Genomic DNA, 12463 nt, shown 5'->3' with positions numbered 1-12463 from the left:
ACAGAATAGACAGCAAGTCTCTCCTAGGGTTCCCAACTCTGGATATTTGAAAATCAAAAATGAGGAATGAATTTAGCTTTTAAAATCATGACATTTGAAAATAAATTTTGTCTGTGAAAATGCTTCACCTGTTTCTGATCCTTTACAATGCAATACTTGTCAGATTGCCAAGCTTATAACTTAAATACTTTAGCAAGCCTCACAACTGGAGACAGCTTGTTTGTCTGATCTGCCTGTACAATCATAGGCTTATTTATAGGGGGATATGATGCCCTCTGGTTAAGGACAGGAGGACACTGTAGAACACCTGACATTTTGGAGCAGAATGGGAGTTGTAACAATCTGGGGAGCTCTCCTTGCTTTGGATTCCAGCCACTGGATCCAACTGTCCCTTTCAACCACACTGTGGACCAAAAGTAAGGAACCTCATGCCTATGGGCTGTATCCAGATCCGAGCATTCCCCCATGCCCACATTCTCTTTCTCACGACCACAAATCATTCGGTTTCCTGGTTTTTATATAGTGTCTACCCACCCACTTCTAGAAGTTTGAAATGCTGTTGTGAGGCTTTGCTTCTGCTAGTGTTAACCTGAAAATGTGCGGGCATTTTGACGCTGTTCCTTTTGCCTTTGGTCCTGCCTGCCACTGGAATGTGGCCTTGAAGAGGTTCTCTAGAAATGAATTCTTCAGAATTCCCTTAACTCTGCAGAATTCAGCTCTCGGGCTGAAAGAAGTTTTCCGTTCCCACTGAGCTTGCTCCGTCCTCATGGCTCTGCTTTGGAGAGGCCATTTAGTATTATCCTCAGGTACAGAGGTGAGAAGAGAGGAAATTGAAGTTCTTCAGTTCATGGTCTTCATGAAAGCAGCGACAGGCAGTAAGTGCAAAGGGCTGCTAAGGAAATCAATACCTGTACAGGGTAGAAAGGCACTGGCTCGATTCTCATCCAACTAAATCACGTTTCATAATCGGTTCCAAAACAAAAAGGCCTGCCTGATAAAACCAACCCGTATAGCTCAGCATCGTCTGCATCAGGGGTAGGGCAATCAAAAAATAATCAATAAATTCCTGGAGGGCCAGCAGATGCCCTCAGTCCTGGAATTCCCCAAATCACTTCCCCTCTCGTTCCAAATACTCGTATTCCGAAATAACAGAATAGCTGCGTTCCGGGATCGGCCGCCACGTGCCCCAACCCGATTTCTCCGCAGCTCCCAGGAGCCCTTCGGTTACAAGCCCGTCGAACTGGAGCGCTCCGGGCTACAGTCCCGATGCCGGCCCACCGCTCACCCAATTGGCTGAAGCCTCCAGCCAATGGCCGAAGAGCTTTCCCTTTCCCGCCGCCATCCGGCGCCAGCTTTCAAACGGAGGAGAGCGCGCAGCGCAACGCAACGTGGAAAAGTGGGAGACTTTCAAGTCCCGCCTCTTCGCCTCCCTCTCGTCTCTAAGATCCGCGTCTGTAAGGAGCATCTCTCTGCTGATTGGTTGTATTTACTTTCCATACTCCGAAGACGATTCGCTGAGCGAAAGGGAGTTCGGTTGTCACGCGGAAGCGGGGCGAAGGAAGGGGCTGCCTTGAGGGGGACGGTCCGTTGCGGGAGGACAGGTGAGGTGTCTGGGGACCGCTGCTTCGTTGCGCAGGGGGGCTGAGTGGAGTCCCTGTCGGCCCGCTTGAGTCGGAGGGCGCCTCGGCTCGGAAAGGAGGGTTGGTGGGGAAGAGGAGCCTGTCGCGTCGTCATGGAAACGGGGCATCTCAGGCCTATACCTTGCTTTCTGCAGGCCGCCCTGCTCTCGCTCACTTTCCTTTCTTGTTGCCTGTCTGCCAGAATCGGGGAGTTTCAAATTTGCGTATGCTGTTCATGGAGGGCTTTCTCACTGAGGACTACTAGCTCTCACTCTGCTAAATAGTAGCACACGCGCTGTTATTCCTCAACCTGCTAGAGAGCGCTTTAATCCGAAGCAAAAGTGGGCTTTTGTATTGCTGGCTTTGTCTGCTCAAATGTAACCAAGCATGTAGGTTCCTCATGTTGAAATCCTAGTGACTTGTGACACAATCCTATGCATGTTTAGATTGAAAAAAGACCCTGCAACTGCCAGCAATGCTGGGATTTTTTCTGTCTAAACATGTATAGGATTCTGCCCATGCTTGGGAATAAATCTTGCTGAACTCTGTGTGGCTTGCTTTTGCATATGTGTTGCTTTTGAGTAGTTGCCCAACGTTCTGCTATAAAGTTGTTGTTACACTATACACCTATGCAGAGAACTTACATTCCCTGAATATCTTATATACATCATTTACCTAGCTAAAACGTTTTAGGCAACTTTCTCTACCTTTTGAAGCAGCCTACAAACATTTAACATTTTAAAACAAAGCAAACAACAGAAACAACATCCAGAGACTTGCACAAGATGCCTAACAAAAATTCTACCTTTCCAAACAAACCCAAAAGTTACCTGAGGAAGATGTCCCATTCTAAAGGCAAGTAAGGAGGTGCAGCTCTGTGCATTGGGGAAGATATAAAGTACTATACAAGATTTAAAATATACTGAAATCCCTGGAAAAATGAGATCTTTCCCTGATTCCAGGAAGGCCACAATGTAGTCCAGATCAATTAGTTTATACTTTCAACTATTACTTTCAAGAATAGTTGTACCATAAAGTGCTACTCCTTAGGAATTTGCTATTGCTCATGGGAAATTGATTTTGATGAAAAGGGAATGTATGATAAATTTGGTTGGGTTCAATCTTTGAAAATAGTTTTAACAGGAGCCAGCTTGATTATTTTGAAGTATTCCTGAACATGTGAACACAGAGTAAAATGAGGCAATTATGACATGTATGTGCCTTTAGAAAGTCCCCCGAAAAGCAATAGCTTGGTACGAGTAACAAATTTATTTATTTATTTATTTATTTATTTATTTATTAAAAGTTTGTCGATTTAGATGTCTCAGTAGGGCTAAAGCTCAGATTTGCTGTCAGTGTCTGTCTGATGGAACTTTTTCAGCAAAGCTTTATTTATTGAATTAATTGCAAGTGGAATTGTACAATTTTTGTTTTTCACCAGGTGGAACAAGAAGAATTGTTCAAAAAAATGTCACTTGACTTTGACAGTGCAGCTTTACAAATGCAGCATGAAGATGAAGAATATGACCAGGAGGATTATGCTAGGGAGCAAGAGGTAAACAAATCAATACTTGGCCAAATTTCAAGATTTTAATTCTCTGTTTATTTCTCTTACATGGGGTAGGTGTTCTCAGTACACTGGAAATAAAGCCTGAGTTGTGAAGCTTAGGACTATGATGTAGATGACCTAATATATCATTTGTGCAGCTGTAATGACAGGCTAAGTTTGTGAATTTAATATTTGAGATCCAGTTCAGAATGAAATATTCACAACTTTAAAAAATCTTGGTAAAACCTGAAATCTGAATTAAATTGACTTGGGGCCTCAGTTTGCTTTTTTACTGTTTGTTTGTTTTTAACCTTGCTATCAATATGTAGATTGAGATGGAAACAAGCCTAAGAAGACTTAGGTCTGATAATGCGTATTTGAAGAGGAAATTGGAAGTTTTCAGTTTGTTTTATCCAAACCTGACAAACTGTGGTTAATTTTAATTATGACTTTCTTCAAACAAGCCAACTTCAAACCATGGCATAAGCTGGCTTGTTTCAATACACTCTAGTTAAGTTTAACCACAGTTTAGCATTTTGATGTAATTGTTAAACTGTGGTTAATCAAACGAGAAATGAAGGCAACTTGCTCTTTTGTTCTAGTGACTGTTGGGTGGCATTCCCTCCATTTGAAAAGCCATTTACCATGCATAATGGGTAGCTGCCTTTTTTTTAAGTCTAATATTTGTTGGGATCCCAGCTATACACTTACTTAGGCTTCATTTCACTGAAGGCACTATCCAAGGCTTTCAAATGATACTTTTGGCTTTCAATTACTTTATTTTATGAAAATGGCCTTCCAGTATGAGCAGTGTGCAGGATGAGTGTGAAGCTCATGGATTACATATAATGTCTGTTAAGCTATTTGTGCTCATCATTGTACTGAGTCATGAAAGAAACTGAAAGTAACATGTAGTCTGGCCATAACACCCTTGATCTTATCTCACCCTGTAGATTTGACATTCTTAACCTTCATAATTTTAACCTCTCATTGAAAAGCGAATTGTTATATTAACCACCTTTAGGGGGAAATAAACTTTCTTCTGTATTTCTGATATTTTATTTTTATATCTGTGCATAAAATTTCAATACTGGCCAATAACTGAAGTCCTCTGAGGCAGTTTGGTGTTAAATACCAAGGAAACAATTGGTACAGCTGTCTTTTTAAATTGATGTCTTTTTAACGAAACTTGTTATGCAGGTTTTTGTGGTGAAGCATACCTGAGGCTGAAATTCTCTGAATGCTTAGTGGGACTAAGCTCCAGTGAATGTAGTGAGATTTACTATTACCTAGAACTTAAGCTTGTCTTGTATAAAATTCCATGTTCGGACATCCTGATAAACAACTCAGGGACACAGCCCCTGGCTCTTTCATGATAACCCAGGACTTAACAGTCTCCCACATCCTGGGTCGACACAGTACAAACCGGTCTGCTCACCTGACCTACCTGCTTCCAAATGCTGTGCTTGTTGTAATTACGATGCAGTAACACTTCTACCAGGAATCATGCCATTTACTTTTTATTCAGGCTAATGCTGTTGTCTTGGGAAGGGAAATTTCTACTGACATCATAATCTTCTTGAATATACCTTGAAGTCTCATGATGTCATCCAAACAGCTACTTATTGGTGCAGCTGCTTAAAAACTTTAAATAAAGCATCTGTCACTTGTTTTATCTAAAGCTTCTGTCCATGTTGGGGCCTGCTGCTATAATGGAATTGTGGATAATTATGTCTCTTATCTGGAGTATTTAGGAATGTGGGTGTCTCCCCCTAATGTGTGGAGAAAAGTGTTCTGTATAGTCCTTCAGCGTGTGTTTTCTGTAAGTTCAGCTTTATTTTATGATAGAAAGGATGATGTTTGAGATTGCCTGTTGCACTATTAACTTACAGGGGGAAATAAGAGATTTACCCCTACAAGTTCTGAATAGGTTGGTTGCAGGGGACTGGCTGTCTTGAGAATATGGTCGTCTTGGGGCAAAAAAGTGGCCCAAGAGACGCTTTCCTGTTATGCTTTCAAATAGTTTATTTGGCTTTCTCTTTAATTTGCATAATCAATGGTCAATGAAGGATGGAAAAGCACTCTCTTTTCTATGTGCCTCCTCTTTGCTAGTTCCTTTCATAATTCCATAGAAGTATATAGCTCAGTAGAATTAACTGGCATGATAGCTTGTCAAAAAGCTTTTTAGTTCTAATTCAAATAAAATGGAATCCTCAGATCATTCATTTATTTGAATTAACAAACTTCTGTTCTGTGATTTCCTCTTAGACTCATAGAATAGTTGAGTTGGAAGGGGCCATGAAGGTCATCAGGTCCAACCCCCACTGTTGCAGAACACCAGTTTACACCATTCCACTCAGATGGCTGTTCAGTTTCTTTTTGAATGTCTCTAGTGTGAGAGAGCTCATGACCTCTCTGGGCAAGTGGTTCCACTGTCATATTGCTCTGACAGATTAATAAATCTGTAGTGCTTATCATTTTAACTAAGCATTGGCCATACAGGTACTCAGTATGTTTTAGTTTCCAGGTATTTTAGATTCCAGTTATTCAACTAATTCTAAATCACCACCAAATATCATTGTTACTATTTTTCCATAGTTTATATTCCAACTTTCTGTAGCAAATAAACTGCTTAATTAGTGACTGGAAGGTGGTCAAGTTGCTAGCTCTTATTCTTGTTAAAAAGAGTAGAGGAATTTGCAGGGCTGTGCAACTAAGAATAGTTTGAGGATCTTTTGTTTATGCTCAGTGGAACTTCAGCAGATGAGCTGAAGCTCATCTATACTAATGAATTGCTTAAGGGTTCATCTCTGGGTAGTGCTGAAGGCCTAGTTTGTATAATAATAATTGCAAACATAGTTGAATAATAAGTTGATTGTGCATCATATTGGATGTATAATCTTAGACATTAAGCACTGTTGCTGCAATATGTGCATATATCTTGTTAGGATATGATCATAAGATATTCTTAATTGTCATGCATAAAAGCAGAAGTATAGTTTTCCTGATGATCTTGCTCCAGTTTTACTGATGTATTTACTGCATTCCCCTGAATGTGAGGGTGTATTCCTGCTTATCATTCTATTTGATTCTGCTCTAATTAACAAAATGTATAGCCCTTGTTATTTGGGCTCTGAATCATGATGCAATAACTGCTTATTATTGTGTACAGTTTTCTGGTAATCTTGTGAGAAAAGGAAAATGTACTGCAAAGATGTTTCAGTTGAGATCCATTCTATGTACCAAAACCTCACTGAAGGTTTGGAAGAGCAGGTACATTCTATACAGGATTCCTTGCTCCACGTAAGTAAAGAAGACTTTTTAAATTTTAAGTTGTTAAAACATAACTCCCACAAAATGAATGGTTGAAATGTAAAAAGACTGGAATGACTAGGTGTTTTGTGAGATGTAAAGATGTTCACTTTTCCAAAAGTTTGAACATAACCTGCACAATATTTTGGCTTTGTCGAAGGCACTTGCTTAAAATGATGCAAGATTGTTTGGCAGCACTGAAGCTTTTTTTTAAGATGAAGTAACATTATTATCATCTGTTCCAACCTTGAAAGAGAACTGTAGGATTTATCTATTCTCAAGTTACTGTAGGTTTCACTGGTTACCAGTATAATATTTGTGATTTTTCCCAGCTAATGCTCAGGAGAAACAGTGCAGTGCTAATGATGGTTATTCTTAGAAGTCTGGGAGGCTAAAAGACTTCAAGGAGTTGAGAGGAACATGGGGTGTATTTGTGGGTTGTGTTCACATGGCAACCCATCCTGTGAATAAGCTGGGGAACAACTCATAATGCACTTGACAAATGATTGGGCTTGCCATGGGTTCCCCCCCGCCCCATTCTTCCTGCTGGTTTCCTTGTCTCCCTGCTGTGAAACCATTTGCAGTCACCTCCTGCAATTTCTTTTTCTTTTCTTCATTTTGAATATTGCTTTTTTGTGATCTCTGAGCTGTCAGTGCAGCCCCTGCAAAGTGCACCAGTGATGCATTGGAGTGGCTGACACTGATCAGCTTGCTGTGTGTGTATTTTTCCCGAGTTGTTCAAATGTTTTGGTCGTTTCATTTTTTGTATCAATTGTTCGTAGTTTCACACTTTCAAAATTCTTGCTGTGCCAAATACAGATCAGTGCCCCAGATGATGTGTGCCATCAAAGTACAGGAGGTATTCTCTTGGGATACTGACAAAGTAATGCTACAAATAGGTTCATTTGTTGCTTCTCATCTGACAATTGTGAAGTGAAGTTGTGAAGGAATCTTTGCTGGTGAAAGGGGGTGATATATTGTTTACCCCCTTCCATTGAGATCTTCTAGGGGTTTGTCACTGTTTTCAGCTCCCTCCATCTTTTCTACCATTCCCTGAGACTCGAGATATTTGGACAAGTGAGACACCCTTTTTACAGGAGCATAGAATTTTAAGGTCTAGCAGCCTTTCTCAGGCTTCCTTTGGACAAGGGGAATTTGATAGGGTGGATTAGGGTTTATTTCAACAGAAACCTAGGCATATGGACTGGCTGTCATTGGCAGTGGTTCAGGCAGGCTTGGGAAGAGCACCAAAGGGCTTTTACGACTCTTGCCAAGCTGGCTGCTAGCCAATTCCCAGTACCCATGGTGGAATTGGTTGTTCGAGTTTGGATGACACACCAACCTGTTAGGAGTACAACAGCCCCTACTGCAAGCCATGGTTGCCACAGAGGCTTGTTGCGTACAACCAATCCACTTTGGGGGAAGTGGTCTCGGTTTGGGCAAGATGCTAACTCAATGTGACTAGTTACTTGCAATGGGTTGTCACGTTGTACAAACCCATTCAGAGTGTGGTAGTGGCCCTGGGAATGCAAACAGGTGTGGAGCCGGGGTGGGGGAGGGGGAAGCTCATGCAAGTGAATTGGGGTTTGGATGACTTACTGCCTTTTATTATTTTCAAGACTGAACTAGTCAGTTATAGGCAGTCACTTTAACTTCAGCCTTCTGATTCATGACATTTTTTCTGATGTGGTACTTACTGCTGAACAAGTTGATCGATTCTGATCTTACTCTGGCTGAGTAGCAGCAGTCAAAACATGTCTTTCAAAGGCACAAGTGTGCCAGTCTCATGCAACAGACTCCCATTAATGGTTGTGTCACTGTCATGATTCCCTTTCTTTCTACTTTCATTGTCTGTATGAGAGAATGTTCTTTTCTTTTTGTAGAAATGGTCATGGCCCAAGGGAAAAAAATAGTGTCCTTGAGATTCTGTGATAGCCTTATTGTAACTGTATGGATTCTCCCAAACCATGTAGCTTGCTTTTTCCACAAACTAATTCTGCTGGTATTGAAGGTATCAAAAACTCCTCTGGGTATATAGAGATGCTGAGATACTTGGTTGATAAGTATGCATTCCATGTTTACTTAGTTACAAGATGTCTTATTTTAGTTGCAGCAGCTGTTGACAGACCTTCCCCATGATATGCTGGAAGACAGTGGAGACCATCTCTCTGACTATAGTGTGGCTGAGGACCATGAGCAGTAAGGAACTTAAGTCTTATTTCCTCTGCCCCAGGTTTGGGGAATGTTGAAGTCTTAATATTATATTCAAAGTGACTGTATGTGCAGCATTAGCCCCCTGAGAAGAAAATTATTTGGGAAAAATACATCAATCTTATATCTCATCAATCCTGCAGCTATTAATATAATAGCTGAATCCCCATTTTCTTTCTGCATAGAGCACGTGAGCACTGGGATCAGGATGCCTCCAGGTGGAAGGACCATCCAGTTGCAACTAATCCACAGAGTGTAAGTTCATTGGACATGCACTAGATGGGTATGGCAGGCTTATTTTTTGTTGTTCTGTATAGAGCTGTAAGACAGGTAATATGTATTTGCTTCTATCTAGGAAAATATTTAGTAAGCCAAACCTGTTGTATTCAATTAAACACTTTGGGAAATGCATAGGAATAGGTCAATAGGTAACGAATAAATAAATTCCTCCAAGTTACTGCCCCTCGTCTTACTAGAGCTTGTTAAGAAAGAAAGAGTATCTTCCTCTTTTTCCCTTTCTGCCTTTTCTGTGCAAGAACTTTGTCAATATCCTCAGGCTATACCAACTGGAACTTATCTAATTGGAGTTCATTAGGAGGAAGGTACAGCTGGGCAGTGTTCTGGAGCAGTGGCTAACTGGATCACGGTACTAAAAAGCTGTGTATAGCAACACTAATTTTAAATATGTATCTGCTTTGCTACAGTTTCTGTGCAGTGCTTCATGTCCTATGCTTAATTTTATAAAGAGGCAGTGGTTCCTTATGGCACTTGAACTCTAATATCCAGGCCACTTTGAGTGTTTTTTTTTTTTCCTAACCTAGTTGCTCCCCTCCCTCCCTCCCTCCCTCCCTCCCTCCCTTTAACAATTTAAAAATTTAAAATTTAAACAATTTAACTTTAACAATTTTTAGGATTATGAACAGGGTCAGAATTTCTATGCAGAACACTTTCAATATGATCAGGGAAACATCGGAAGTGACATGCATGCTAGTGACTGGCCAGATCATCGCAACGAAGATGAGGATAAAAGCATGTTTGAAATTGCTGGGAGAGCCAGTGAAGATGGGTCTGAGGATGATGTGTATCTTGGAGGAGATGGGTATAAAGCAGATAAACTTTGCCAGCAAACCAATGGATATCATCTTTCAGAAAACTTTAGACCATATGCAAATAGCCACCAGCAGGAGTTCAGTAACCAACATGCCACAATACCAAACTTTGTTGATACTAAGAAAGAACACTTGAAGGTATGTGGAATGTTGATGAAGCTTGATTATCTTATGCCCCAGTATGCATCTGCTCATGTTGCTACAACCAATGGCATCCCAAAATGAAAGTATAATGGCATTATAACCTCAATATAAAATCAGTCTGTAACTTTTGAATAGGAAAACAACTCCTTTGGGAAAGGGGTAGGTCTTAGTGAATCTGGAAGTACTATATCTTAGGTCTTAAGCAAGTTTATATGAGCACTTGCTTGAAATCAATAGGTCTTACATCCAAATAAGTTCTGGAGTGCTACTTTCCACTTATTCCATATGTGTGAGTTCAACATCATTGTTAAATAGATATGCATGTTTAGGAATTATGAACCTTGTTTATACATTTCCATGTTTTTCATTGAAGTACACGAATAATGAGAGATACCAAGTAGAGATTTGTTCATGTATGTCCAGGGGGAAAGTGGGATTTGCATGTGTCACCTTTTGATATGTGGCACTATGCACAGATATTTTTGAGAAGAGAAGCTCATAGAAAATGTAAGAGGCAGCTTGTGCATCTTTTATTAAGTCTTACATATTTATGTTTATAATTGCAGTTTGGCACTTCAGAAGTTACTAACAACCAAGCTGTGGAATCTTACAAAGTAATATATAAGCCATGTCAGAATAATATCCAGAAGCCTGTTTCTTCAGATGCAGCAAGAAGAAATGAAGTGTTTGAAGAGATGCAACAAGAATTTCTAGGTACTGGAGAAGGTAAGTGCTAAATATTCCTCCTAGATTGCTATTACAGTAAAAAGGAGAGACAGAAAATGTTTGCATACACAAACATTTCATTTAGTGTCTCCAGTGTAATTTGCATATTATCTTTCCATAGTTTAGTACCATATGTCTGTAGGTAAAGTTATCTGAACTAGGTTGGTTAAACCACTATGATTTAATAGAAAATCAGGGCTTATGGAAACATTCAGTCTCACTCCTGTGCAGTTGTGGTGTGCTTGAAGGCCTGTGTAGACATAACAGACACTCTTACCTATGGTTAAGAGTACGATGATGATTCACAGGGTATTTCACTTCCCCATGCCCCTTCCCTCAAGAATTTTATTCTGCTTCAACTGGCATAAAATGCAATGAAATATGTTTGCTTTTAAACAGACTTTCAAGCTACTTTAACAAACCCCAAATAAGAGAAAACAGCCTTAATTGTGGCTAATATCAGTGCTGGCATATTTCTTAACAACAGTTAAAATGGAAGAGGTCTTTGCTCTGGGGCATGTGTGGCCTTCTTTCTATGTATTCATTGCAATTAGGGAAACATGCCAATGCAGGGGACAAAGTGGTCCTGATGGTCCAGAGTGGTCCCAATTAGAAGATGAAAAAAGGATGTCCTGATCCTAGTAACTTGCAACAGATGCAGCACTGTTTATTTAGGTAAAATGTGTTATATGCATTTAAATTGCTTAAAACATCTGAACTAGTTGCAAAACTAATCTGTAGAATTACAATATTGGTTAGACAGCTGAATTTCAAATTTCAGCTAAGAGGAACAACATAAAATTCATTCATGCACAGATGGTAGAATGTTAGGGGCGAGAACCTGAGTTAAAAACAAAACACAATCATGAGCAGGAACCAAAGTTGATCCCAAATAATTCTTTCTGCCATAAATTAATGTCTAACAATGCAAGTAGAACAGAATTCTCTATGCAGTTTGTGATCATTGAATCTCAACTAGTACAAAGCTCTAATACAAATATGAAATATTTTCTTTAGAAAGGCCTTGTTTGCATGGGAAATGGCAGCCTAAATGTTTGTATTTAATCTAATCAGTGCAACAGCTAATATTCATAGAGCAGTTTGTCACAGTTGTTGGGATGTGGGTTCGCTTGCGGTCCTGTGCAAAAGCCTTTTAGCAAAAAAGGATCCAGCTGATTCTCCTAAGGTATATTGGAGGCAGCTGCAATGCTGCTTCCTGGTGGTTGAAGTTTTTAATGCTGTAGATGAAATTATGTGGCTTTAACAGTGGCCATAATGGAACAGAGCCTTCATCTGTGTGACCTTTAGGATTGAAGCATCCTGAATGTCAGCAACTGAATAATTTGCATTGCTCTCCACTGTCAGATACACCTTCTCTCTCTAATGATACATTTTGGTTTATCTGGTAAAACTTATAAACTAGGGCCTCATGCTTCTAATAAGATAACAGTTCAAGAACTTTATTTGATGGCCTAATTTATATTAAATGAGAGAACCATGTACATTTTAATACCTGACATTTGTAAGCTGTATCTGAACTGACAGGTTCATCAGACAACATGCAGATTCTACAACTTCAGGTTCTTAATAAAGCAAAAGGGAGACAACTGGAAGAACTTAATAAACAGCTGGAAGAGAGAGCCCAGCAGATTAGGTATCTTTCTCATCAGCTGGCCATTGTGAAAGGTAAATTTCTCTGTTCTGGGTATGGCAGCTGCAGAGAATGGGCTTGGTTTACGTGGATTCCAGGCCCCTTGGAAGTAAAAGATGAGCAACTGTCCTTCTGTTGGGTA

At 40.0% G+C, this 12463-nt stretch overlaps 1 protein-coding gene across 2 annotated transcripts in view; it reads left to right on the top strand.

Moving 5' to 3' along the window:
• The first annotated feature begins 1567 nt into the window (after window positions 1-1567).
• Window positions 1568-12463, top strand: part of CEP152 (centrosomal protein 152) — a 42631-nt gene continuing 31735 nt past the window's right edge. Inside the window, exons 1-7 of one of the 2 annotated variants that reach the window (XM_044439012.1) lie at window positions 1568-1601; window positions 3061-3174; window positions 8588-8679; window positions 8877-8946; window positions 9603-9938; window positions 10511-10670; window positions 12216-12356. In XM_044439012.1, coding sequence (XP_044294947.1) covers window positions 3088-3174; window positions 8588-8679; window positions 8877-8946; window positions 9603-9938; window positions 10511-10670; window positions 12216-12356 — 886 coding nt within the window. In that variant the 5' untranslated portion in view covers window positions 1568-1601; window positions 3061-3087. The remainder of the gene's footprint in view (window positions 1602-3060; window positions 3175-8587; window positions 8680-8876; window positions 8947-9602; window positions 9939-10510; window positions 10671-12215; window positions 12357-12463) is intronic. The other variant, XM_044439014.1, reaches the window with a different exon arrangement.

Source organism: Varanus komodoensis, unplaced genomic scaffold (assembly GCF_004798865.1).
Source record: "Varanus komodoensis strain SLA01 unplaced genomic scaffold, ASM479886v1 scaffold33, whole genome shotgun sequence".
Taxonomy (NCBI): Eukaryota; Metazoa; Chordata; class Lepidosauria; order Squamata; family Varanidae; genus Varanus; species Varanus komodoensis.
Note: the sequence above shows the minus strand (reverse complement) of the source record. Positions and strands in the feature narration are given on the sequence as shown.